Source organism: Natrix helvetica (assembly GCF_964273705.1).
Source record: "Natrix helvetica genome assembly, chromosome: Z".
In the NCBI taxonomy this organism is placed as follows: domain Eukaryota; kingdom Metazoa; phylum Chordata; class Lepidosauria; order Squamata; family Natricidae; genus Natrix; species Natrix helvetica.
This window is the reverse complement of record NC_138554.1, coordinates 23,317,590-23,345,479: the sequence shown is the minus strand read 5'-3', so window position 1 is coordinate 23,345,479 and position 27,890 is coordinate 23,317,590. Positions and strand designations below refer to the sequence as shown.

Genomic DNA, 27,890 nt, shown 5'->3' with positions numbered 1-27,890 from the left:
TGCCTGTAGTTTTTTATTAGCACCCCTTGGCTCTACTAAAGAAAGTGAAACAGGCACGTAAACCACAATTAACCGGGCCTCTATATATAGCACATTAAATCATTGACTGACTGACGTAAGTTTAGAAATTAACTGTTGCATTAATATATCATGCTACGTTGAAACCAAACAAACCATATTACAGCTTAGCATGTATAAACACAGTCAAATTTTCCTCCAAGACTTTGGTTCAATGTCCTAATTTAGAACTGGGTGGTAGAAGGAAGGAAGCCGTGTCAAAAGAATTGGGGATTGAAATACCCCCCCCCCCCCATATTTTTTCCAAACAATTTTATGACACTGCCTAGCCTTGTCTTCTCTTAAGGAATTCTTATATTTCTTGACAATATGAAAAACAGAATCTTCCTCATCTCCCCCCCCCCCCCAAAAAAAAACCTGGTGTAGCAGGTTGTCAGTGTTTTTCTTTCACAAACTGCTGTTTGTGACAATATGTGCAATGGTATCAGACTCTTAATTCAAGAAAAATATTCCCAACTCCATTAGTTAAAAAAAGCCCCATGACTTGATTAAGTCTCCTAAGAACTTTAACTATCTGATTTTATGAGGATAGGTATTCCAAAAAAGTGCAGTGTTCCCCCTTGGATCTAAATTTCCAGCCACAACAACCAGAGAAGTCTGCTTTTAAATAGAACAGGAAATTTATTGCCCCCGAGAATAACACACATGTACATCCAAGGCAGGGGAAGTTTTGGGGGAGATCTACCCTCTGCCGATTCTCATTTCCTCAGCCACTCAAGTTGTTCACCTTCCTTGTCACAAGGATGAGCAGGAATATCTGCCATGTTACCATCATCTCGAACTGGCACTATGATGAAGAAAGGACAATCATGAACATGAACCAAATGAGCATTCTGTAAATGTTCAGCAGCAGCACTTATAGAATTACATAGGGTAAGGAAGGACATGGACCACTTGATTCAATGCCTGGATTCATATAAACTATAATGTGCTTCTTTTGGCCTAGCATGGAGAACAAATCCTGCCTCTGTGCTCTGTAGGTTGTGGTAAGTTAAGTAGATAAATCTATTCGGGCCTGATTTCATATCTAACACGCTAAGGCAAAATTACCAGATTTTTTTGGACTATAAGACGCACCAATGTATAAGACGCACCAAGATTTCAAAGAGGTAAGTCAGAAGAAAAAGTTTTTGTCCTCCCCGGTCCCTAGGAACACTCTGCAGGCTTCAGCAGGGCTTGGGGAAGGCAAAAATGCCCCCATTTTTCACCAAAACGGGGGCATTTTTCCCTTTCCCCAACCCTGCTGAAGCCTACACAAAGCTTCTGGGAGGTGGAGTAAGGCAAAAACAGCCAGTTTTTTGCCCATTTTTCACCGAAACAGGGACATTTTTCCCTTTTTCCCAGCCCTGCTGAAGCCTGCAGTGCTTCTGAGGTGTGAGGGAAGGCAAAAATGCCCTCATTTTTGCGAAAAAAGGGATGCGGTGGCGGGGCTTCAGGCGATCAAAAATGGCTGTATTTGGTGTATAAGACGCACCAACATTTCCATGCTTTTTTAGGGGGGGAAAGGTGTGTCTTATACTCCAAAAAATATGGTAGCTCTTTTATTTGTAGCTAAGCATTCAGGTAGTCCTTGATTTATCATCATTTGTTCAGCGACAGTTTGAAATTACAATGGCACTGAAAAAAAAATGACAACCGGTCCTTGCACTTATAACTGTTGCAGCTTCCCAGCAGACACATCATCAAAAATTGGGCGCTTGGCTACTGGCATTGATTAATGATGGTTGAAGCATCACAGAGTCACGTGATCACTATCTGACCTTCCCAGCTGACCTTCCCAACAAGCAAAGTCAATGGGAGGGAAACTTTATTTACGGAATGACACAGTGTTCATTGGATAACTCTGATGATTCGATTAATGACCATGGCATAGTCATTAAAATCAGGTGCAACTCGCTTAACAATTGTTCCACTTAGCAATGGAATTTTCGGGCTCAATTGTTAAGTCGAGGACTACCTGTACTGTACAGATAGTCCTACGATTGTGACAACAATTGAGTCCAAAATTTCTGTTGTTAAGTGAGACATTTATCAAGTGAGCTTTGCCCCATTTTACAACATTTCTTGCCACAATTGTTAAACGAATCACTGAGGTTCCGAAGTTAATAAGAGGACTGTTAATTGAATCTGGCTTCCCCATTGACTTTGCTTGACAGAAGGTCACAAAAGGTGACCTCATGACCTTGGAACACAGCAATGGTCATAAATATGAGCTGGTTCCCATGCATCTGAATTTTGATTCCATGATCCTGGGGATTCTGTGAAGGCAACTGAAAATGATCATGTCACATTTTCAATGCTACTGTAACTTTGAATGGTCTCTAAACGAATTATTGTAAGTTTAGGACTACCTGCCTTATGTAAGCACATTCCCCATCTTTTGAAAAACATCCAATGTCAATACAGCTAATTGTAAATTCATTTAATCTCTGGTTAAGTAAATTCAGCATCATTGCATGAGATTTAGTTCACTGATTTACCTACAACTGAATCAATACACTAAGCTATATCTTGTGGTTTATACACCATAATGGTTAGGATGCTCAAATATCAGAAATCTACCCATGGCCAACACAGAGAAATCTGCAAATAGGAGTTTTCCCTCCACTTTTTAAAATTTTGTCTCTGATGCCAATTCTCTGCCTGCCCAACCCAATAATAACTAAAGCAGGAAGAAAAATAGTTTAAATTGCTCCAGAACATCCCATCCTTCTGGCTCTCTTCATATAGGCAGTCCCTGAGTTAAGCATTAGATCCATTCCTAAGACTGTCTTTAATTTAAATCTGTATGTAAGTCGGAGCCTGTGCTTAGAGACAGGTTGCCTATTACTAAAAACGTTAGCATTCTCCTTCCTTCAGCTGATGAAATACTGCAATATTTTCATGAACCCTGAAAACAGGCTGTATATTAAAAATGTGTGGCCTCAGCAATTCATGAAAACAATCAAGAGTTTGAAGGGACCTTGGAGGTCTTCTAGTCCAACCCCCTTCTCAGGCAGGAAACCCTATACCATTTCAGAGAAATGGATATCCAACATCTTCTTAAAGACTTCCAGTGTTGGGGCATTCACAACTTCTGGAGGCAAGCTGTTCCACTGATTAATTATTCTAACTATCAGGAAATTTCTCCTCATTTCTAAGTTGCTTCTCCCCTTGCTGAGTTTCCATCCATTGCTTCTTGTCCTATCCTCAGGTGCCTTGGAGAATAGCTTGACTCCCTCTTCTTTGTGACAATCCCTGAGATATTAGAACAATGCTATCATGTCACTCCTAGTCCTTCTTTTCATTAAACTAGACATACCCAGTTCCTGCAACCGTTCTTCATGTTTTAGCCTCCAAGCCCCTAATCATCTTGGTTGCTCTTCTCTGTACTCATTGTGCCGACCAAAGCTGGATACAGTATTCCAAGTGTGGCCTTACCAAGGCATTATAAAGTAATATTAACATTTCACGTGATCTTCATTCTATCCCTCTGTTAATGTATCCTAAGACTGTGTTGGTTCTTTGGGCAGCTGTAGCCCACTGCTGGCTCATATTTAAGTGATGTGAAAACTTTGTGTGGCTTTAGTGATTTATCAGCTCAAGGAAGGAGAAGGTCATATACCATTTTTAGAAGCAAGAAGCCTGTTTGTAAGTATGAGTTGTCCATAAGTTGGACATTCTACATGCAGGGACTCTCTATCCCTCGCTCCCAAGAAATTAATACAATAATAATACAATAGTAGAGTTGGAAGGGACCTTGGAGGTCTTCTAGTCCAACCCCCTGCCTAGGCAGGAAACCCTATACCGTTTCAGACAAATAGCTATCCAACATCTTCTTAAAGACTTCCAGTGTTGGGGCATTCACAACTTCTGGAGGCAAGCTGTTCCACTGATTAATTGTTCTCACTGTCAGGAAATTTCTCCTCAGTTCTAAGTTGCTTCTCTCCTTGATTAGTTTCCACCCATTGCTTCTTGTTCTACCCTCAGGTGCTTTGGAGAATAGTTTGACTCCCTCTTCTTTGTGGCAACCTCTGAGATATTGGAATAATGCTATCATGTCTTGTTCAGCCACATACATCTCTGCAACATGTTACATATTAAAAATTGATGGAAACTGCTTCTTTGCTATCGCTAAAACACCAAAACTGCTTCTAAAAAAATAGAAATGTGTATGTACCTGGGTAGTGATACGGCATGCGCTCGTTCATTAATGTGGAATAACGGGTAAGGGGGCTCACCCATGGCAGGGCTACAGCTGAAATAATGAAAACAAAGATGCATGCCAGAAATACATTTGTATAAAGCTACCATAAATGAATGAATGAATTTATTCAGAATGATTTATCATGGGAGTTACAAGCTAAATTTGATCACTAGTCACAGAATCAATCAAAAAGCTAAGTTTCCCTGAGCATAAGTCCTTGAAACAGTGGGCCAATCTTATAGTCCCATGATTCAGATATTTGCCAACATTATCTAGAATCACTCCTAGTGGTATTCCAAGAATTTCCCAAAAGGAAAGTGTCTGGAAATGAATCTGATTTTCTTTACACTTAAGAAGTGCTTGTAGCGGAGCCCGTCTATACCCCATATCAAAGTCAAACCTGTGTTGCAAATCACGAGGGATTTGGAAAGAGGCCAAAATTGGAAATATGAAGAATGTAATCTAGAACAGAGTTACCCAACCTTTGCAGGTTGGCGGCCCGGAGTGGGAGGAGTGGGATGATTTTGTGGGGGGGGGGGGGCAGGTGCACGCATGTGTGCGCACACCTACTGCTCATCTGAGTGGGACCGTGAATCCCCGTAACAATGCTCACGCAAGCATGTATGAAGCCTGTTGTGACATTCACATGAATGGGCTGCAAGTGCCCGTGTGAGTGGGGCCATTAGTACCTGTGCGAGTGGGGCTGCGAGTGCCTGCGGCAACACTTGCTCAAATGGGGCTGTGCATGGCCAGCTGCTCACGCGGCCTGGTGGCCAATAGACCACAGACCAGTAGCAGGCCGTGGCCCGCAGGTTGGAGAATCCTGATCTAGAATCTTCAATGCAACATAACTTTTAAAAAACTAATCCTGGTTTTGCTTAATGCCCCAGTGTTAGGAATGCTACAGCTCTTCTCCCCCTTAGTATTTCAAGGATACTAAACGTTGAAAGAATAAATTATCTATGGAGATTCTCAAACATCCATCTGGTCATGGTTGATCCAAAGGTGCTTTTCCAAAAGGCAACTTCTTGGTTTTTTTCTTGAAAATGTTTCACTTCTCATCCAAGCTTCCTCAACTTCTTGGATAAGAAGCGAAACATTTTCAAGAAAAAAAACCCCAAGAAAGTCCAGCTGCCTTTTGGAAAAGCATCCAAACATATTTGGATTCCAGGGAACATCAGTGTACACTCACCCACAATTGCAATGACTACGGAGCTTACGATCACTGGTTCCTTGCCCCATGCAGTTTTCACATATGTTACCATTCCTGCAGAAAGATAAAGAGGCATTTTTTGATAAGCAGATCTGTCTTCCACAGTAGCATCTGGAACTGTTTACTCAGCCTTCTGAGGTAGCAATCCAAAATGCCTTCCCAACTTTCAACTGATAGTTAAGATAACCCGTTCAGCTACCGTATTAAGAAACTTCAAAACTTGATAAGGGGAATCTGGATAGCTCCTTTTCCAATTAACATTTCATTAAAAAGATACAAAATGATGTCTTTTAATAAAACGTGTTAATCAGAAGGAGTGTAACCAGACTCTTCCTGGGTTTTTTCTTGCTAATTTGACTGCGTAGCTCTTCTACGATGAATATTAATTTGAATAAATTTGGTTCCTCAAAGCCACTGTTAAGACGTTGCTTTAGAATTGATTAAAATGGAAACTTTGCAGCCCTCTGACATCAAATGGACAATTCTCCATTATTTAAAAACAGCCAACGTATTCTTATACAAGTGTCTGGAAAACTTTATTTTATTACACGGGGTTTTGTTAGATTTTGCTTTTTTCCTGGTCTTTATTTTTTTATAGGCAGTTTACTTTTGGTTTGGACCTGTTCTGACACTGTGAACATTGTTAATGGAAACTGATATTTAAGTATGTTAAATATATGAAAGTACAGATAATTCTCAACTTACAACCACAATTGAGCCAAAACTTTCTGTTGATGAGAGTTGTTAAGTGAATTTTGTCCCATTTACAAACTTTATTGCCACACTCGTTAAGTGAATCACTGCAATTGTTAAGTTAGTAACATGGTTGTTAAGTGAATCTGGCTTCCCAATTTTCTTCGCTTGCCAGAAGATCACAAAAGGTGACCGCATGATCCCAGGACACTGCAATTGTCAAAAATAAGAATCAAGCATCTGAATTGTGATCACGTGGCCATGGGAATGATACAATGGTTGCAAATGTAAAAAATTGTTGTTAATTCACTTTTTTCAGTGTCCTTATAACTCTTAACAGCCATTAAACAAATTATTGTAAGTTGAGGACTATGTAAATGTACCCTGGGGTATCTTCCTTAATTTTAGAAATAGCTTTCATAGAGAAGTATTCTTAGATTAGTGTATCTATAGCTGCAAATTTTGGGAAGGATTTGACAAAAATAACAGACTGTGGCATGAAATTTATCAGGAATAGGAAAGAGAGGAGAGACTTAATGAGTTCTGATGGGTTGGAAGTACAACATATGTAAGTCCAGGCCCAGATCCATCTTCACATCTGCACTTAACTTTCCTACATTTTAAAATCAGGGATGGAATTATTTATTCATTCATTCATTCATGTTTATCCCATCTTTATTGTTTTCATAAATAGCTCAAGGTGGAAAACATATCTAACACACCTTCCTCCTCCTATTTCCCCCACAATAACAATCTTGTAAGGTGAGTTGGGCGAATGATTAGCCCAAGGTCACCCAGCTGGATGGTTACAGTGGGATTTGAACTCCTAGTTTCTTGCTTTCTCCCTGGTGCCTCAACTGCTACACTTATCTGGCTCTCTAATTGCTTGTTTGTTTGTTTATTGGATGTATATGCCGCCCTTCTCCCAAAGAACTCAGGGCGGCGTACAACATAAAAAAAAACCCACCACATATTACAAAAGTTAAAAAAGAAATTAAATAAAGTATCCAAAAATAAACCCAATTAATATTTACAATAAAAATTTAAAAATTAGATTAAAATTAACAATTAAATTAATCATTTATTTTATTCTGTTCAGGCCAGGCCGGCTTGCTGGAAAAGCCAACATTTTAGGGCACGTCGGAAGGACCGGAGGTCGGGGACTATGCGAAGCTCTGGGGGCAGCTCATTCCAGAGGGAAGGCACTCTCACAGAAAAGGCTCTCCCCCTGGGGGTCGCTAGTCGACACTGTCTGGCCGACGGCACCTGAGGAGGCCAACTCTATGGGATCGCACTGGACAGTGGGAGGCTACTGGTGGCAGTAGATGGTCTCGCAGGTACCCTGGGCCTAAGCCATGGAGCGCTTTTAAGGTCATAATTAGTACCTTGAATCTCACCTGGAAAACAACTGGCAACCAGTGCAGGCCGCCTAAAAGGGGTGTAACCTGGGAGCACCAAGGCACCCCATTATAACCCACGCGGCCGCATTCTGGACCAGCTGAAGCCTCCGGATGCTCTTCAAGGGCAGCCACATGTAGAGAGCACTGCAGTAGTCCAGGCAAGAAAGGACAAGGGCATGAGTGACTGTGCAAAGAGCATCCCGATCCAGGAAGGGGCGCAACTGGCGCACCAGGCGAACCTGGTAAAAGGCCCCCCTTGTCACGGCCGTCAGGTGTTCTTCTAAACTAAGCTGCGTATCCAGGAGGGATATAATTGCCAATCATTTGCAAGAGTTTCAACAAATGACAGTCCTGTCCCTCAGAAGAAAACTTGAAATTGATTTATTGGTGGGGGGAGGGGGGACAGGGACAATATCTACCCAGCAACTGCTTGGCCTACATATTTTGCCAGACTTGTCTTTGGCGGCAGGCAATCTCAATGTTGCATTTCTGGTCTCTGTCGACCTTGGAAGTCCAAAGGAGCTGATAGAGATAGGCCTCACTTGCCATTAGCATGAGGAGGACTTTGGGAATTAACTACCATCCTACCATACCCTACATAGGAGTTCTGAAGGGCGATGGACCGAATACAGGTAGTCCTCAACTTACAACCACAACTGAAATTTCTGTTGTTAAGTCAGATTTTTAAGCAAAGTTAAGTGAATTTTGTCCCATTTTACAACCTTTCTTGCCAGTTGTTAAGCAAATGTTCAACTATCAAACAGTTATTTGCTTGCCCGAAGGTTGCAAAGAGGGGACCCCGGGACACTGCAACCATATTCAATAAATATGAATCAGCCACCAAGTGTCTGAATTTTGATCACGTGATCCTGGGCATGCTGCAACGGTAGTAAGCATGAAAAACAGCCATAAATCATTTTTAGTGCCGTTTTAACTTTGAATGGTCACTAAACGAATTGTTGGAAGTCGTGGATTACCTGTACTACGCTTTGAGGTGGGGGAAGCGGGATTTAAATGTAAATTTAAGTTTAAATTTAAACGATTTAAATTTAAACGTGCCTACCATCCCTGTCCTACTATCCCCACTTATTCATAACTATGTTTATACTCATACCTGTTACCTTATACATGCTTGACAAAACAAATGGAACAAATAAAGTAATGAATGAAACCCCCCTCCATGACGTCATCGCCCTCCGTTACATGACATTCCAACAACCTCTGCACAGTATCTACGGGCTCTTCATCGCCCTTCCATCCTCCTCCTCCGTCTTTCCACCCTCGCACCCCTAGGCACCCTCCACCACAAAAGCCCGTCACGCATCCCTTCCCCTCCCCCAAGGACACGGTCCTCCCGCCCGCCAGAAAATCTTTTCTCGCACTTACTGCTTAAGGAAGACATCTTGAAACCCAGGAGGTACGGAGCTCTGAGGCCTTCTGGGAGGTGTAGTTTTCCTTCTCCTCCCTCCCTCCCTCTGATTGGTTGGCAAGGCCCTGTCTGAAAGCTGTGCCAGGCTCTGCTTTTCTTTTTAGTTTTTTATAGGTATGTATTTGTTTCTGTACGTCAGGGATCATACACCTTATTTTTTCCCCGGCGATATAAATTTGTTTGCTAATTCTGCATATAAATAATTAAAGCTGGGTTTCGGGGCACGTGTGATTCCTAAAAAAAAATGTTTCGTCTCGTTTCCTGTTGCCTAGGTTGCAAAGTAAAATATTAACATCTAAACCACGCAGGTCATGCATAAAGTGCTCCTCGCTATCCCTTTCTCGATGGAGAACGCGTGAATGCGTTTGCAAACGGGTAGAATTAACCGGAAATGGAATGAGGCAGAGAATGCAAAAAAATATTTTCTAACAACCACTCAAGTTTTTATTTTATAAAGTGTTGCAAGCTTGGATTCAATTTCTCCCTCCCTTTGGATTTTGTCATTACAAAGCTTCTTCAAGGAAGTTCAACCTACAGCGAGGAAAGTTTCTGTCCAAAACATATTCCACTTAACATGCAATTACCCCAAAATCACGTTCTTGCAATATACTATGCCACGATTCCTTTAAATCTATATAAATCTAATAAATCTAATCCAATCCAATTATTATTGCATAAGCTATAATTGACTAGACTCAACTAAGCTAAGCTCAAACCAAACTTGTAATAATTATAGGTATGTACATAAGGGGAAAATGTGTCTTTAATAGAATAGAATAGAATTCTTTATTGGCCAAGTGTGATTGGACACACAAGGAATTTGTCATTGTTGCATATGATTTTAGTGTACATAAAAGAACAAGATACATTCGTCCAGAATCATAACGTCAGGGTTCTAAATAGCATCCTCAACTAAATCAGAATCCGAGGCAAGAGGTTCCTCAAAACTTCAATTTATTATAAGAGCCATGTTAGCACATCTGGGAAAACTGGAATCTGAAAGCTTCCAGGTTTTCCCCACCCAGTTGAAAGTTCAAGATCCTGCCCCTACACTGACAAGTCTATCACATGGTCCAATCAGTCATTGCCACGAATGAAGATTCCTCCCATCCACATCTGTCCAAGTGCAGGGACAAGGCAACTTGACTTTCTGGGGAGGAATGTTATTTTGGCTACACAGCTCCCAAGCTCCATACCATTGCCCCTCCTAGTTTCCCATAGTAGACTATGTTTGAATATGTGGCAGGCTTGAGGCCCTAAATCCTGATGGCTTCCAAGCCTGACACATAAGGTACAATACTTAATGATAGTCATAGGGTACAAATAAGCAATCAGGAAACAATCAATATAAATATAAATATAAATCATAAAGATACAAGCAACAAAGTTTCAGTCCTGCAGTCAGAAGTGGGAGGAGATGGGTTATAGGAACGATGAGAAGATTAATAATAATAGTAATGCAGCATTAGTGAATAGTATGACAGTGGTGAAGGAATTATTTGTTTAGTAGAGTGATGGTGTTTGGGTGGGGGGGAACTGTTCTTGTTTCTAGTTGTCTTAGGGTGCAGTGCTTTAAAGCGTCGTTTTGAAGGTAGGAGTTGAAACAATTTATGTCCAGCATGCGAGGAGTCTGTAAATATTTTCACGGCTCTCTTTTTGACTTGTGCAGCGTACAGGTCCTCAATGGAAGGCAGGTTGGCAGTAATTGTTTTTTCTGCAGTTCTGATTATTCTCTGAAGTCTGTGTCTGTCTTGTTGGGTTGCAGAACCAAACCAGAAAGTTACAGAGGTGAGAGATTCAATAATTCCTCTGTAGAACTGTATCAGCAGCTCATTGGGCAGTTTGAGCTTCCTGAGTTGGTGCAGGAAGAACATTCTCTGCTGTGCCCTTTTGATGACGTTTTTGATGTTAGGTGTCTATTTTAGGTCTTGAGATATGGGAGAACCGTGATGGCGAACCTATGGAACATGTGCTACAGGTGACATGCAGAGCCCTCTCTGCGGGCATTCCAGCTGTCACCCCAGTCCAACTCCACCATGCATGTGTGCGCGCATCCCGCTGGCCAGCCGGTCTTCGAGTCTCTGCCACACGTGCATGTGCTGGGGGTGCTTGCATTGCATTTTGGGGGTTCACGCATGTGTGTGTGCCCCCCGGTACCCCACTTTGGGCCTGGAAGGCCTCGTGCACAACCTGGCAGCAAAAAATGGGGACGGGACGAGGGGGGTGATGTACATGCATGGGGGGCGTGTGCGGATGCATGGGGTGGGGCATGTGTGGGGGCACTCACATTGCATTTTGGGGTTTTGCTGAGCACTCAGCACCAAAAGGTTTAGCTATCACTGGGATAGAACCTAGAAATTTGAAGATCTCTACTGTTGATACTGTGCTGTCTAATATTGTAATGGGTGATAGTATGGGAGGGTTTCTCCTAAAGTCTACCACCATTTCTACGGTTTTGAGTGTGTTCACTTCCAGATTGTTCCAGTCGCACCACGAGGCTAGTTGTTCAAACTCCCGTCTGTACGCGGATTCATCATTGTCTCAAATGAAACCAATCACTGTTGTAATAATGCTAATATCCATGGATAGCAAAGCCAGTTGATCGCAATGGTTTGCGGATAAAAATGCAAAATTTATACAATCACTTTCAATTCCTAATACAATATGTATAATTAATATGAATGCATAATTATTTTGTATTTACTTGAGCTCATGTCACACTGTGGGATCTGTTAGACCAGAGACAACCCCACAGAAAAATGACTAACTGCTGCTCTCTTAACCATCCTTTTTTCCTACTGAATCATCAGGTTCTTTCCCAGCCCTGAGTGAAGGACATTTTCAGCATTGCTTGGTCTTGACAACAAGACTCCTGGTTTTGAGAAGGAAAAAAAAAAAGTTAGTTCCCTTTTGAAGTAAGTAGGCTACAGTAAAAAAATGTTGTGTTTTGTGCAGCTGTAGAGTGCGTTGATAGTGACTTCCCCTTATAATTTTTCCTGCATGCTATAGAAATTCAGGGAAAGAAAGAAAGAAAGAAAGAGAGAGAGAGAGAGAGAGAGAGAGAGAGAGAGATGATGGATGGGTGGGTTTAGAGGCAGACAGACAGACAAATGGATGGATGGATGGATGAAAGATTCATCATCAAATGCTGGTTAGTCAAACAAACATCAGTTCTTCCTCTTAAAAACCCAGATAAGCAATAGATGCAAGGAATAGTTATTTGGTAGCACCATCATGGTGACTTTCTACTTTTTTTGCAGCCCATATCTGTTCTACAAAGAAGGATCTCTTCAGTGAATCACACTTCTGTGATCATCTCTTATTCCTTGAAAAAAGAAGAGACCAAGCTTAAGAGACAAGCTTCTAAGCATGTGACTAAAGTTTGAGTGAGTCACTAGATTTACTGGATTTCTATTGCTGCTCTAAATCATAGTTTGAATAACTGTCATTTAGGCTGTTGAGAGTCAAATGGCATACAAGTTAAATAAATTATCTGTTCACAATAATGGGAAGTCACGGCCATGAGTTCTTTTCCTGGTGTTGCCCCTCGTACACGTTGAATTCTTCTCAAGAACCTAGGATGTCATAAGGCAGGGGTGTCAAACTCGATTTCATTGAGGGCAGCATCAGGGTTGTGTTGGACCTCAGGGGCTAGGGTGGGCATGGCCAGCTCGATGTTGCTTGTGTCGGGGGCGCATGTGACCAAGCATTCTGCCAGCGAAAACGGGCTCCCAAACTCTGTTTTCAGCTGCGACTGCCTCCTGCAAGCCTCTGCCAGCAAAAATGGAGCTCATGAGGACTGCATACGGCCCTCCAGAGATCCATTTTCACTGACAAAGGCATTATGGGCTGGGCCTTCATTGTTTTCTTGGTGGCATCGTGGACCAGATCAAAGCACCCTGCGGGCTGAATCTGGCCCTCAGGCCTTGAGTTTGATACCCTGTCATAAGGTATCAGTTTGACACTTGTGTAGATCCAAGAAGTGTGTCTTTTTACAATTGACATACAGAAAAATTGTCAATGTGCAGATTTTCTAACTGCAAACCAACATTTTTTGATAGCATCCAGTGTGGCGATAACCACTGGGACCACCACAGCCAGTTTAGGGTGTGGTCAACTAATCTTTCAACTTTCATTTTCAGGTATTGATACTTCTTCTATTCTGCTATCTCCTAGTATTGCCAGATTAATTATCTACACTTTCTTCTTTAAATCTGTTTTGCTATGTGCCAAGAATTTATTGGTTTGTGTTCAGAAACTCCACAATATTTTAACATGCTCATTTTCTATTTTTCAACTCTGTGTTCGCACCAATTTTTCATTACTGGCACAGGATAATTTTTACAGATGTTTCAGTGAATCGTTTTGGCAACTGTGCTATGTCATTCTTTATAATCTGTTAATTATCTTTTTTGCATAAGATACTGGGTTGTTGTGTTTGCCTGTTTGCAAGATCTGCATTTTGAATCATTTGTCAATTTTTCATTATTATTATTATTATTAGGCTAGGCACACCAACAAATTGCAATGCAAATAGCTGAATAACGGTGGTTTGCATACCGCAAAAGATGACTGCATATAAAACATGATGGCTATGCTTACATAATGTATTAATTCAAAATGTGATTTGTTCATTTATTTTATTTTATTATTTGTATTCTGTCTTTATTATTTTTGCGAATAGCTCAAGGTAGCAACAACCCTGTGAGGTGGATTGGGTTGAGAGAGAGTGACTGGCTTAAAATCATCCAGCTGGTTAAGGCAGGATTTGAACCCAGCTGGCTAAGGCAGGATTTCATGGTCTCTCGATTTCTAGCCTGGTGCCTTAACACTGGAACAAACTGGCTCTCAGTTTGTGATTAAGGGTGTTTTGTGGATCTAGCAGACATGATTTGCAAGCTTTGTGCTAAACTACTTAGCGTAACAGTTGTGTTGTACACAAAACACAAGTCCAAATGGGATTTACTGTACTTGTTTTTGGCAAACAAATGAATATGAGGCACTATGGTTTATAACCCATGGTCATAGCGTAACATAGTGTTTGAACCCCATCCAGTAAGGATGGTTTAGTCATCCAAAGTAAACCATGACTTAGTACGTAGTATAAATGTAGACATTATCAAGATACCAGGTTTTGGCAGATTTTTCTGCTCATCTTAAAATAAATCTTCTGAAGCTCATTTCAAAGTAACTGAGCAGTTCAAATCAGAATTCTTTTATTCTTCCATTAGTTAAATCCCCCCCCCTTTTCTACTTCCCCTCCTAACTATCGTGACTAATTATCTATCACTATTTCCTGGGAGGGAAAAATCACATTTCTCGGAGCCTAGAGCCCTTTTCCTCCTCATTTGCAGGCTGCATCTCTCTAGCGATGCCCGTTACTCTCCCTTTCCTGCTCCTTACAATCTGTGAGTATTGGTGGGAAGAGTCCTCAAGACTCCATAACCCTTCATCCTGGGAATGGATCTTCTAGAGGTGGAGCCAGACTTACCATTGAGGGACAAAGGGGCTGTTGGCCAGAATAAGATTGTTTGGGGTGTTATGAGAAGGCAGAAAATGAATACTGTAATTATTCATTCATTTATATCACAGCTTTTTAACTGGTGAAAAGAGGCTTTCTTCCTTGCTTTCAAGTCATTTTTTATTCCTGGCAACTGCCTAGACAAGTCCTTGCAATTTTACAATACAATACAATAGTAGAGTTGGAAGGGACCTTGGAGGTCTTCTAGTCCAACCCCCTGCCTAGGCAGGAAACTCTATACCGTTCCAGACAAATGGCTATCCAACATCTTCTTAAAGACTTCCAGTGTTGGGGCATTCACAACTTCTGGAGGCAAGCTGTTCCACTGATTAATTGTTCTAACTGTCAGGAAATTTCTCCTCAGTTCTAAGTTGCTTCTCTCCTTGATTAGTTTCCACCCATTGCTTCTTGTTCTACCCTCAGGTGCCTTGGAGAATAGCTTGAGGACAGAACAAGAAGCAATGGGTGGAAACATTTTCCTGGCAAGATGTTTGGAAGTGGTTTGCAATTGCCTTTTTCATTTTCACTTTCAGAGAAAGTGGCTGGGCCAAGGTCACACGGCTGGCTTTTTGCCTTAGATGGAACTAGAACTAACAGACTCCTGGTCTCTAGCCTGGTGCCTTCACCACTGCATCAAAGTCGCTCTTAGGGTTTTCTACTGGGCACAATAACTTGTGGGGGAGGGATGGACTTGTTATTCCATCTGAAGCAGGATTGCATGTGGTGCAATTCAGCCGGTTCTACTTGGTTCGGGCAAACCGGTAGTGATGGTGGCTGGAGGCTCCGCCCACCCACCCAGACATCATCATGTCCCATTTTTGACGCTCTGCGCAAACACACAAGTCTTGTGCATGCGTGGAGTGGTGGGTGTGCTCACATTTGCAAACCGGTAGCCAAGGTAAGTTGATTTCTTCCCTGGAATCTGGCTCTTGGGATAGGCGTGATGCATGAATCCAATCAATTTCAGCAGATTCTGCAAACTACAATAAAGCAAAGCATGGTTTAGCATGACACTGAATCAAGATTTTGTATGCCTGTCAGCCTTCCCCAGTCCAACATCTTCTGGTTGTGTTGGAACTGGAATGTTTGGAGTTCCAGAAGTTACAACCCAACATTTCTGAATTCATCAGGCTAGCCATCTCAGATATAAGATAAAAATAAGATTTCTGAGCTTCTTGGATGATTCTTCTGCCCATAGTATTGCAGTGGGAATACTTGATCTAGATTTGGCATCATGTTCTCCCGGTCTGCATTCACACAACTTGCTGACCCGTCAGAAAGAGTAATGAGAATATGCCCACAGTCTTTTTAATATTTCTTCCTCCTTCAAGGTTCATTAACCAGAGGCAGACATTTAACCCAGGGGAAATAATATAATCTGAATCCAGAGTGGCTATTGTTGTTAGAGCTGCCAGTACAGGTATGCAAAAATCTAAATGAACACTAGACAGCAATAAAAAGATGTTAATCTTCTGCAGCCATCTGGTGGTTGTGTCAATTTTTGCAGCCTAGACTGATAGCTGTAACAGTTGGTTTTTGAAGAAACTATGGAGGTTTGGGTTTAAATTCTGGTTTCAATGAAGCCCAACAGTTCAGTTTTGGAGAGGACAGGGCACCAAGTAAAATTGCAGCACATTCATCTTCATTCCCTCTTGTCTATGGGTTTGTTTTTGGTACAAATGTAGACTCTCTTTGGCTGGCATTATTCATCATCTTAGCTAGGTTTACCTAATCATGGTTGACTGAGTAACCTTCAATTGGAATGATTTACACTGCATGCATTAAACCAAAACCAAACAAATCACACTTGGCTTGGCACGTTTGGTGATCCAAGCCTCCCCATTCTGTCTCTTCTTTAGCTCTGCCAAAGCCATCCATTGTATGGCACCAAGCTCAAGATGTGATGGAAAAGCACCAGCTTCAGTGCTCCGCCCAGGAGGAATACGCAGGCAGCTGGTTCTCCTTATACGTGGGAGGCAGTCAGAAGCTCGTAGCTCAAAAGAAAGCTTTGCCAACAGAATCTAGTGCCACCTTTGAGGTACATGAGGTTGGCCCAGATGAGCAATTCCATTGTAGCTATGAAATCTTGGAGGCTGGAAAGGCAATCCGTTCTCCACTCAGCCAGCCTGCAAACATTACAGAAGGTGAGTATTAAGCTGGATCTATTTTCTATTTCCCTCCCAACGTCCATCCATCCATCCATCCATCCATCCATCCATCCACCTTACAACAAATTGTAAGTCAAAAACTACTTGTACATCCTATAGTACTCTGGTGCAGAAAGCTGAAAATTGGTTTCTATGAACCTCATTTTATTTGCTATTCTCTGCAATCAAAAGTAATTTAGCTTCAAAGCTTAAAAGAAGGAAGGAAGGAAGGAAGGAGAATTGCATTTTTTTTAATTTTGAAAAGCAATATTACATTTTAATCCTAACTAAGGATCGGTTGTTTGAAATATGTACAGACTAGATCAAATGTTAACCATGCTCCAAATTGGGGCAAGATACGTTTCCCCGAAAAGAAGAATAGGGTCTTATTTTCTTTTGACCCCCCAAAATAAGCACTTGGCTTTATTTTCGGGGAGGTCTTATTATTTTTGAGGTGCAGGAGGCAGCAAGCGTGGTCACCTCATGACTGCTTCTGTGTTGCAATATTTTTGGAGAGGGCTTATTTTAGTGCACGTGCTCAAAAGCCCAATTGGGCTTATTATTCAGGGAGGTCTTATTTTCAGGGAAACAGGGTAGAAGAGCTTTGGAATGGCAATTACTTTCAGTTGTAAAATTACTTTCAGATTGTAAAATTACTTTCAGTTTGTAAAAATTCTTCAATTCCCATTGTCGTCAGCCAGTCCAGCTAAAAGATGGCTTGCCTAGGAATGCTGACTTCTAACTGTACATATAAAACCTTGGTTTTTATCTATGTTAAAAAAAACCAATAGAAAAAGCCACCTTTTATTTAAATTAGAAAAGCTTGCTTCCAAGAAACAGATCTAGTTACTATTCTGAAAGGAAGTATATTGTTTTTCATATCTCTCTGCCTGGGGTACTGGCATATACTAGGCAGAGAATAATTTTTTATTATGTTTTGCTTCATTTGATGCTCTAGAACAGTGTTTTCCAAACAGTTTTAAGATGTGTGGATTTCAACTCTCGGAAGTTGAAATCTACAGATCTTTAAATTGCTGAGGTTGAGAAACATTGCTTTAGAGCAGAAGTGTCCAATGTTGGCAATGTTAAGATTTGTAGACTTCAACTCCCAGAATTCCCCAGATCAGAATGGCTGGCTGGGGAATTCTGGGTATTGAAGTCCACAAGTCTTCAAGTTGCCAAAGTTGGGAACCCTGCAATAAATAGAGGGGGACGGGCACATACATTATAATAACCATAACCAATTAACTTGGTTAGACCTGAAGCTAAATGTAAGGCTTTTGTCTCTTCCAGTGCATTACCTCAAGCCCTCAATTGTTGCAAGTCCCAGCACAGAAATCTTGGTGGGACAGGACTGGACACTCCATTGTTCGGCTCCCTTTTCCGGTATCAATTTCGTCTTCTACCAGGCCAGGGACTTCCGGTATGAAGTCACTCCTCAAGGGAATGCCAACATGGCTGAATTCTGCCTGAAGAACATCTCAGAGGCCGATGAAGGACGGTACACATGCTATTACCACAGTCTCACTGACCCGGTCATCTGGTCCAATGCCAGCAACCCCGTGGTGCTCAAAGTCCTGGGTGAGGAAAGGCAAGGAGGTTGCCAGAATTAAAGCAGGTGGCTCTTTTCCTGAATTGTACGACGAGTGGAGAATGGTGCCTCCATGTTGGGATTGACTGAGACACAGTTTGATGTAGTGGTTAAAGGCACCAGATCAGAAACTAGGAGACTGTTAAATTCTAATCCTGGCTTAGGTGTGAAACCTGGCTAGGTGGCTTTGGGCCAGTAACCAGAACACTGTGAGTTCTAGTCCCACCTTAGGCATGGAAGCCATCTGGGTGACTTTGGACCAATCACCAGGAGCTTGTGAGTTCTAGTCCTGTCATAGGCATGAAAGCCAATTGAGTGACTTTGAACCAATTACCAGGAACAGAATTCTAGATCAGCCTTAAACATGAAAGCCAGTTGTGTTACATTGAGCCAATCACCAGGGGATTATGAGTTCTAGCCCTGGCTTAGACACAAATCCAACAACATATTCTTAGGATCAGTTCTTCTCTTTCAGCTCCAGAAAGAAGAAGGCAAGGGGAAAAAAACCCACTTCTGAATATATTGCTGAGTCAAAACTGAATTTAAAGGCATATTTGGATATGATTAAATTGGCTGATTTTATCCTGATCTCCCACCTAGTAAACTCCCTTTGTGAGTTTATTCTTTTGAGTTATTTAATATACAATTGCCGTTTTCTGTGAGATCTTTTGTTTGAAGTAAAGAAAGAAGGGAAAATATTAGATTACTCATAATTTAATTCTTGCACTATTCTCTCTCTTACTTAAAGATACGCACACAACACACAAAGGTACACAAAATTTATTTCAGAGAACAGTTTGTTCTCTTGCTTTCTTGGTCCTTTCATTTGTGTGAAAAAAGTACATGGAAGAGTTCACGTCCTTACGCCCTGCATTATCTGAAATTCTAATAATCTTTGTGGGAATGACTGAAAATTAATAAAACTGTCCAGCTTTTGTTTCTGAAATATGGTCTGGGGATTGAAAAAAAGGGTAATAAAAAGAAAGCTGAGAGACCCCCCGAGTTCTTCCTTATCAGCAGAGGGGGACAACATGGCTGCCACAACTTTACAATCCAAACCCCATCATCATATTGACTTTTTTGACCCCTTCCCCACGGACTCCATTGCTTACTAGTTTTATTGCCTTTTACAAAATAATTCTTTTTCCCCCCAGGTAGGTCTGATGTTAGCAGATATCAGGAGGTGATGGTTGACTCTGCAGGGAAGCATCGAGTGAATTGTTCAATGCCCACCGTAGCTGAGGGATGGTTCCATCTTTATGTTGATGGGGAGTTTTTTGCTGAAACCAGAGCATGGCCAAATGGGACGAGCACCAGCTTCGGCCTCACAGAAGATGCCCTCAGCAACCTCAAGGGCAAGCTGAGCTGCCAGTTTGGGGAAAACCAACTCAATGACACCATAAGCCAGACACAAGGTGAGCCCAGAGAATCTAAGGGCAGGAGACACTGAGAGGGTGATGAAGGTGATGGACCATTGAGGTAGATGAGGGTTTGCAAAGCCTTCATCTTGAGGAGCTTACAGTCTAACCCAGTGATAGCTAACCTTTTAGGTCGTTGCGTGCCAAAAACGTGTGCATGCGCGCATGACAGCCCACACCCATAATGCAATGTGTGTGTGACCCCCCCCACCTGCATGCACCCTGCTCCCGTACATGTGCGTGGAACTCCCCGTGTGAACCCACCCCCTGTGCATGCACCCCACCCCCCCTTGCCCATTTTTGGCTTCTAGGTTGGTGCAGGAGGCTTTCCAGGCCCAAAACAGGGCGCAGGGGTGCACCGCGAGGCCCCAAAGTGCAATGCAACCATCTCCTAGTGCGTGCGCTTGCGTGTTTACTGTATGCGCTCCGGCCCCCACACATGTGTGACAGAGCTCCAAATACCAGCTAGCTGGTGGGAGGCGTGTGCACATGCGCGGTGGAGCTGGGCTGGAGGACGGCTGGCATGCCCATAGAGAGGACTCTGCAGTCTCCTGTGGCATGCCTGCCACAGGTTCGCCATTATGGGTCTAACCTTTGAAGAAAATGCCACTGGTTAAACAGAAAGTGTGAGGTCCTTAGTGCCTTTCTGAGCTTGGTTATTTTCTTGCAGACGTTTCATTTCCCAACTAGATAACATCATCGCTGCAAATCCCACTCCCTTCTAGCACTGATGATGTTATCTAGTTGGGTAATGAAACGTCTGCAAGAAAACAACCAAGCTCAGAGAACACCAAGAGCTACATAGTTCAACCGAGAGCTAGAAGTATTTTCTTCTTTTGGTTAAATAGGAAGTACGGTAGTTGGCAACTTATAACAACAATTGAGTCCGAAATTTCTGCTGCTAAGTGAAACATTTGTTAAGTGAGCTTGCCCCATTTTATGACCTTTCTTGCCATGGCTGTTACTTTAGTAGTTAAATTAGTCAAACTGTTGTTAAGTGAATCTGGCTTCCCCATTGACTTTGCTTGTTAGAAGGTCACAAAAAGGAATCATGTGACCCCGGAACATTGCAATCGTCATAAATAGGAGTCAATTGCCAAGGGTCTGGATTCTGATCTCATGACCATGGGGATGCCACAATAGTCCCAAGTGTGAAAACTAGTCATAAGTCATTGTTTTCACTGCCATTGGAACTTTGAACAGTCATTAAACGAAGAGTTGTAAATTGAGGACTACCTGTACAGCAGTGCCTATTTGGGGGAAACTGTCATGGGGTTTTTGCCTGTTCCTGAGTTGAGATGGTAACCACCCTGGAATCAACTCTCTCAACCTGGCCTTGTTCCCCACATTGCTGGAATCAGGGGTGAAATTCAGCAGGTCCTGGAGAACCGGTAGCGGAAATTTTGAGTAGTTCGGAGAACCGGCAAATGCCAACTATGGCTGGCCCCAACTGGGGTGAGAATGCGGATTTTGCAGTATCCTTCCCCTGCCATGCCCACCAAGCTACACCCACAGAACTGGTAGTAAAAAAAAATTGAATCTCACCACTGGCTGAAGTCTATCCTGCAGCTGTTCGCAATGAGTGTTGCTTCCCGGAGTCTGCATAGGTAAGGAGAGTTAAGCAAACTGATTGGTTGATGCTTCCAGCTTTGCATGACATCTCTGGAGGTCATGAGCTGGCAGGGCTCTAGATTATAAAGAGGATGGCTTTGAAAGAAAGAGGGAAGATCTGTTATCAAAACTGCTAAGTAGGATAATCCAAACGGTGGAGGAGGAGGATTATAAAAGTGTTTTAGACACCATCCTCCTAATTCACATTGTTGTGGCGGATTGGGGTCTTTACCTCAATGCACGCCAAAGACGGGATGTGAGACCACGAAGGTGCTAGAGAAAACAGGTTTATTGATGCACCGAGTCCAGTGTGTTCACCCACCAAAATCTGAACTGCCTTGGCTGTGCCCAAGACATTACCTTTATACTTTCCTTGCTCCTGAGCTCGGGCAAGGCGTTCCCCAGTATTGAGGATGGGTGCCCACACCCCTGAGATAACCAGCTGGTGAGGGGCGTAGGTTTCACTTAGTCATCAAAAGCAACGTATACATTTCATATTTATGTCTTACAAATACATTATGGAAAGTTACCGAAATTACAGAAAGAGAAGTGAAAAAAGTTAACATCAGCAACCCTTCAATGCCATGTTCTATTAATACGCTAAACGGGGGTTTCTATCTTACACAAACAACATCTGCTTCCTGTGCCCATCTCTTAAAGCGTTTTGCAACTTATGTTCCAGTAAGATTTGTAACAGATATTAAGAAAGAAGAATCAAAGATCAATTAATATGCTGGCTCGATTGACATCAACCAAAGGGGAGTCTAGGGGCTCCTATACCCTAAAGGTAAGCTGGCTAATATTACGTTACTATTCTCCTGCTGCCTCATTCCCCCCTTTTGAAACTATACCTCCTCCGTATTAAACTTTAATGTGCAGTTTCATATATGGGTTCTGGGTATTCCGGATGAAGTAAGGTGACGTATTCCCCAGCCTCTTCGTAAAGGGCCATTGCTTTTACAGTCGCCTTTTGTTCCACCAAAAGTGACAGGCTGTTACTGATGGTTCTTACAAACATGGGGAGAATGCAAGGGAGGATTACGCATCCAGCTGCAATGAGGCCAATGAGGGCTACTATGGCCTGTAGGCCAGGGAGTTTTGGGAACCAGGATCCAAAGGTTGAGGAGAAATCGAACCCTTTCCAATCCTGTCCCTCAAAGTGGGTGAGTTGCCTCATTTCAGTGGTGAGCTGCTTTATAACAGATCCGGTTTCATCAATTGGGAGACAGCAGTTAGTAAGATTAAATTTTCCGCAAACCCCTCCTTCTTTTGCCAGAATGTAGTCCAGAGCCAGTCTGTTTTGATAGACTGCTGTCCGCACTTTATCTGTGGCTGTGGTTAAAATATTGAGAGATTTATCTATTCTTTCCCCAGCTAAATTTGATTTAGGATGTATATAGGGGTGCGGTATCCCCAGGATCCGTCTTCTGCCCATGTGGCCTTCCCATATGTGCAAACAATACGATCAGAATCCCAGAACGTCATTCCTTCATATTCAGCCAGGTCCTTGCAAAGGAAGTTGGAGAAGGCAGTATCTGCTTCCCTCTTCGGCCTGTTTGTACCTATGTGTTTATATAGGGGCACCCCTAATACTTGCCGTTTCTGGATGGGGAGGAGGAAAAACGAGGGTTTTATCCATCCTAAGATGAAAGATCCGGACCAGTCATGGGGAAGAGTTTCATAAGCTATATTGCCACAGATCCAATACATATTGCTGGGGGCGACCCATAAATTAGAAGGGTCATGGTTTTTGCTGATAAAAGGCAACAGAGCTTGGTGAAAGCGGGGCGGGGCTGGCAGGCCTGAGGGTGAGTCCCACTCCGTATAGTTAACATCCCATGCACCCAGACAAATCAAGTGGCCGACTGGGAAAGAGACAGTTCTAGTAAAACAATTTAGACCTACCAAGTTGGTGGTTAGGGTCCACACTATCCCAGAGGGGTCTGTTCTCTGGGTGATGTTGCCATCCCTTGACATGTTGTTATAAACCTCAGGGCTGGCTTCCAGTGCTGCCCATGGCCATTGTTCTCCCATATTGGTCCCTCCACGCACAAAACAGTTTTTAACTGTGAGGGCTTTAGCTACTTCCTCTGCCATCTCTACAAGTAGATTTACTGCCTTAGTACTGAGGGGGAGGGGTTCTTCTAGTTCCTGCAGTTTGTCATATACTGACCACCCAAGGGATTTCCGCTCCCCCTCCCGGATGGTCTGGACGCGGACAGTCATAAAAGTGGAAGGGTCTCTTCCTGTACCATCAATTCCAATTCCATAACTAACCTGGACGGGGGTGATTCCTAGAGACCTGAAATGATACCTTATTGCCTCCAGAAATCCTGTGGAAATTAGAGATGTGGGCAGGTCCTGCACACCCACCCCCCGTGTAATCACAAACACAGCCCCACCCCGTACAGTCAGTTCGTGCTCCACAAGGAATGAATTGATCCGGGTTTCCATATGCCCAATTAAGATTTCGCATACATATGTACTTATGGTGAGACTGGTATGTGTCCCTCCAATCCTTGTTTCCACACGTTATGTAGACAGCTTTGTCCATGGCTTTACAAAAATCCACTGTTACCTGAATGGGCTGATGCCCCTGTTTCAGAGCGACCGTGGAAGATAAAAAATATAAGAGGGACTGTTTTGGTTCTTTGGTTAGGGCCAGGCCTGCCCAGATGGTGACGTTGAGTCGTACTGGGAGTTCAGGCTGAAAGCAAACCAGATTGTGTTGCTGCAAGCAGTAGTTATACATGGTGTTATTAACTAGGCATGTCTTAGATGACTCTTAAGAGCGTGCGTGCGGAGAGAGTCAGGGAACAGGTTTTCGTGGTGATGTTTTTTCCGATTTGTATTCGGGGCGTCATTTTGCTCACCATGGTTTTTTTCACCTGCTGTGAAGTGTCCCCGTTCGTTGTAGAGAGCCCCATGGACCTGTATGGTATTTGGAATCTGTATAAATATTAACTCTGAGGCCTTGTGCTAATTCCAGAGCCCATGTGAGGGCATGTAGCCCGGCGAGTTGGGCACTTGTGCCTGACGGGAGTGGTTCAGCTTCCCAAACCTCCTCGAGAGTGACTATGGCATAGGCCGCTAGAATTCCCCTTTGGAGGAAGCTGGTGCCGTCCGTGTAGAGGGCGGCATCGGGGCGCTGGAGGGGCTCATCCTTCAAGTCTGGGTGGCTTGCATAAGTCTCAGCTATGGTTTGTAAGCAATTATGAGTGGTGTGGCCATCGGGTTCCAGGTTCGAGTCCCGGCGGAGTCGCCAGAAATGTTGCGGTGGATTGGGGTCTTTACCTCAATGCACGCCAAAGACGGGACGTGAGACCATGAAGGTGCTAGAGAAAACAGATTTATTGATGCATCGAGTCCAGCGTGTTCACACACCAAAATCTGAACTTCCTTGGCTGTGCCCAAGACATTACCTTTATACTTTCCTTGCTCCTGAGCTCGGGCAAGGCGTTCCCCAGTATTGTGGGCTGGGTGCCCACACCCCTGAGATAACCAGCTGGTGAGGGGCGTAGGTTTCATTTGGTCATCAAAAGCAACGTATACATTTCATATTTATGTCTTACAAATGCATTATGGAAAGTTACAGAAATTACAGAAAGAGAAGTGAAAAAAGTTAACATCAGCAACCCTTCAATGCCATGTTCTATTAATACGCTAAACAGGGGTTTCTATCTTACACAAACAACATCTGTTTCCTGTGCCCATCTCTTAAAGCGTTTTGCAACCACAATTGAGCAATATTTATGTTGCTAAATGAGAAATTTGTTAAGTGAGTTTTGCTCCATTTTACGAATTTTCTTGCCACATTTGTTAAGTGAATCACTACAGTTGTTAAATTGGTAACACAATTGTTAAATGAATCTGGTTGTTTCTTAGCAAGCATTTGACATTATAATTAGAGACCAAAAAAACCAATTTTTGACCTGGATTCAGAGTTCCAATGTTTGGGTCCCCACTGCAGTTACAAGCCTGCATTTTGGATGCTTGGCAATTGATCCACATTTATGGCTGTTTGCAGCATTCGTTGATCGCAACCATGATTTATGATATTTTTGCTGAAACTGGCCTTTATTCCCGATTTCTGGCAAAAAATGTGCCCTATTGAACAATGTGTTTGCTTAATAACCTCAGCATTGACTTAACAACCACCATATTGAATTTACGAGTGCACGATCCCTGAAAAACTGCTACAAAAAAGGTTGTAAAATTGGCTACGTTCACTCGCTTTAGTGACCCGCCTTAGAATTATCACGACAAAATTGTGAATTACAATTGCAACTTGAGAACTATTGTATTTCTCCCAAAATAAGACAGGGTCTTATTTTCTTTTGCCCCACGAAATATGGCCTTGGGCTTATTATAGGGGGAAGGCTTATTGTTTTGGGGTTGCCGGCAGCTGCTCCCTTGCGAACTGGCTCCCGAAGAGCTGTTCACAGCCTCAGGGGCGAAGCAGCCATGAGGTGACCATGCTCACGAGCAAACCCCATCTCCAGCCGGGCAGAGTGCCACTCCCCAACCTAGCAGTATCCCGAAAACGCCAAGCAATGTGAGCGCCTTCAAACCCCCTGGCTCCCATGGCTTGGTGCCTTCGGGATACCGCTACTTTGGTGAATGGTGCTCTGCCTGGCTGGAGGGGGGGGGGTTGTCCAGGGGGTTTATTTTCGGGGGTGAGCTTATATTTTTGCCCACACGAAAAATGTGGCAAGGCGTAAGTTTCAGGACAGGTCGTATTTTGGGGGAAAGACGGTATCTATATTTCTTGATCTGTTCTGTTCACCCAGAAAGACATTTGCCAAGACATTCTCCTCTCTAGGGATCTCACTGGGTGGTAGGAGAGAGAATGGGAAATAGGGGGAGGGGTTTGGAGCCTGTGGGACGCCCAAGGGTCCACTTATATTAAATTTCACTATAGTACAATTTCAGCTTTGGACAAAGCACTCTCACCAGTACTGACAGGGCAAGCCACTAGCAATATAGCAATAGTACTTAAAAGTAATATACCGCTTCACAGTGCTTTACAGCCATCTCTAAGCTGTTTACAGAGCCAGACTATTGCCCCCAACAATCTGGGTCCTCGTTTTACCCACCTCGGGAAGATGGAAGGCTACGTCAACCTTGAGCCTGGTGAGATTCGATCTGCCAAACTGCAGTCAGCTGGCAGTCAGCAGAAGTAGCCTGCAGTACTGCATTTTACCAACTGTGCCACCGCAGCTCTAGAATATAAACTGAGAACAAACCCATTCCTTACTAGCACTGATGATGTTACCTAGTTTGGGTAATGAAATGTCTGCAAGAAAACACCCAAGCTCAGAGATCCCCAAGGACCCCTCATGAGTATGCCAACTTATCCAGTTGTTTGTTCAACATTTATGGTTAAGCACAACGTGGCAATAAATTCCGGTTATGACTAGATTACAAAAGTTTGAAGGATCAGTTGCAAATCTTCCTTCCAGAGAAGATTTAATCAGTTGTGCTCAAGCCAGCCAGAACGAAATTTAAATAACAGTCTTATAATAAAACTATTAAAAGCTCAACCATTAAAAACTCATCAAATGCAAACATGTTGTTAAGAAAGTCAGAATGCGTAATAAAGATTTATTGTCGAAATGATTTTCTTTTTTGCAGTATATATGTATTTTTTTTTCCTTTAAAGATTCCATTCTGCTGAGCACTGATTTCACTGCAGCCAATTCCATACGGCTTGGCCTCGGGTTCACTATCCTTGTTGCAGCTGTGGCTTTTGTGGCTGATGCGTTTTGGACTGAGAGGCATCAGGGGGACTGAGCCAGACAATAGCTTCTGAATCAGCGAGATACGTGGAGTCACGCAAAACCATGGCTTGAAACGGTATTTTCTGGTCACTGAATCCAATGAGAAGAGGGATAACAGTCAAGTAAACTGAAAGCAGATTGAAGCTTTCATTACACAAAACCATTTATCAAAAAGTCTTATTGAACTTTGAGAAGTGATTGCAAATCTTTTCTTTAGCACCGTCATAACTTGGAACAGCCCCTGAATGAAGGTCTTAACTCGAGAACTATCTGTATCATAAAAACAATATCACTGAATGATCTTTATGTCATTTCAACAAATTACCCTTAATAATTTCATCCATTTTCATCTTAAAAGGAATACTGTGGGAGATTTTCAAATGTATTTTAGCCAATGTGGCAACCTTTAAGTCAATTTAAATTTAACTTGTCCTGCTGGGATGGGTAATGGATTCATGCATCATTACCCAAAGAAAAACTGCTTTTATCCAATTTGAGATAATTTGCCCAGATTTTGGAAGCACTGCTGTAGAAACTGTCTTCAAATTTGCAATAAAAGATGCTTTTATTTTATTTATGTCTTTGTCTTGTCTGTGGAAGATTGGAGGTAGATCAGAGTTTTATAGAGAATTATTGCAGTAACCAGAATATTGTCAGAGTAGTCCTCAATTTACTCCCTTACTTCTGGGTAGCTGTATTGAGGTGAACAAAATTTCCTGAAACAGGAATTTTGTTCAGCTTTGTTTTGTGGACACTTGTTAAAAATATGGAAGGTAGACTCAAAAAATACTGTAATATTTAGTTCAGGGGTTGATTCTGGCAG

The 27,890-nt window shown here is 42.6% G+C and overlaps 2 protein-coding genes across 5 annotated transcripts; one reads left to right on the top strand and one right to left on the bottom strand.

Moving 5' to 3' along the window:
• Nucleotides 1–679: 679 nt before the first annotated feature.
• Nucleotides 680–9,039, bottom strand: NDUFA3 (NADH:ubiquinone oxidoreductase subunit A3). The gene is made up of 4 exons (XM_081933662.1): nucleotides 8,957–9,039; nucleotides 5,457–5,531; nucleotides 4,238–4,315; nucleotides 680–865 (listed from the first exon to the last, which is right to left on the bottom strand). The coding sequence occupies exons 1-4, from the start codon at nucleotides 8,970–8,972 to the stop codon at nucleotides 777–779; spliced, it is 258 nt and encodes an 85-aa protein (XP_081789788.1). The 5' UTR covers nucleotides 8,973–9,039; the 3' UTR covers nucleotides 680–776.
• Nucleotides 8,986–27,640, top strand: TARM1 (T cell-interacting, activating receptor on myeloid cells 1). 4 transcript variants are annotated; one of them, XM_081933659.1, is made up of 6 exons: nucleotides 9,067–9,113; nucleotides 10,925–10,977; nucleotides 16,380–16,664; nucleotides 17,961–18,248; nucleotides 19,413–19,673; nucleotides 26,950–27,640. In XM_081933659.1, the coding sequence occupies exons 3-6, from the start codon at nucleotides 16,424–16,426 to the stop codon at nucleotides 27,078–27,080; spliced, it is 921 nt and encodes a 306-aa protein (XP_081789785.1). In that variant the 5' UTR covers nucleotides 9,067–9,113; nucleotides 10,925–10,977; nucleotides 16,380–16,423; the 3' UTR covers nucleotides 27,081–27,640. The 4 variants fall into 4 exon arrangements, with proteins under 4 accessions (XP_081789784.1, XP_081789785.1, XP_081789786.1 ...); XM_081933658.1 differs by lacking the exon at nucleotides 10,925–10,977 and having other exon boundaries at nucleotides 8,986–9,113; XM_081933660.1 differs by lacking the exons at nucleotides 9,067–9,113; nucleotides 10,925–10,977 and adding an exon at nucleotides 11,893–11,914.
• Nucleotides 27,641–27,890: the final 250 nt, after the last annotated feature.

Coding starts and splice junctions, on each gene's coding strand:
- TARM1 (XM_081933657.1), top strand. CDS start 14,371: ATGCCCGTTACTCTCCCTTTCCTGCTCCTTACAATCT. Junction 16,665..17,960: donor GCCTGCAAACATTACAGAAG/GTGAGTATTAAG, acceptor TGTCTCTTCCAG/TGCATTACCTCAAGCCCTCA. Junction 18,249..19,412: donor CGTGGTGCTCAAAGTCCTGG/GTGAGGAAAGGC, acceptor TTTTCCCCCCAG/GTAGGTCTGATGTTAGCAGA.
- NDUFA3 (XM_081933662.1), bottom strand. Junction 4,316..5,456: donor CGTAGTCATTGCAATTGTGG/GTGAGTGTACAC, acceptor TCATTATTTCAG/CTGTAGCCCTGCCATGGGTG. Junction 866..4,237: donor CATGCCGTATCACTACCCAG/GTACATACACAT, acceptor TCTTCATCATAG/TGCCAGTTCGAGATGATGGT.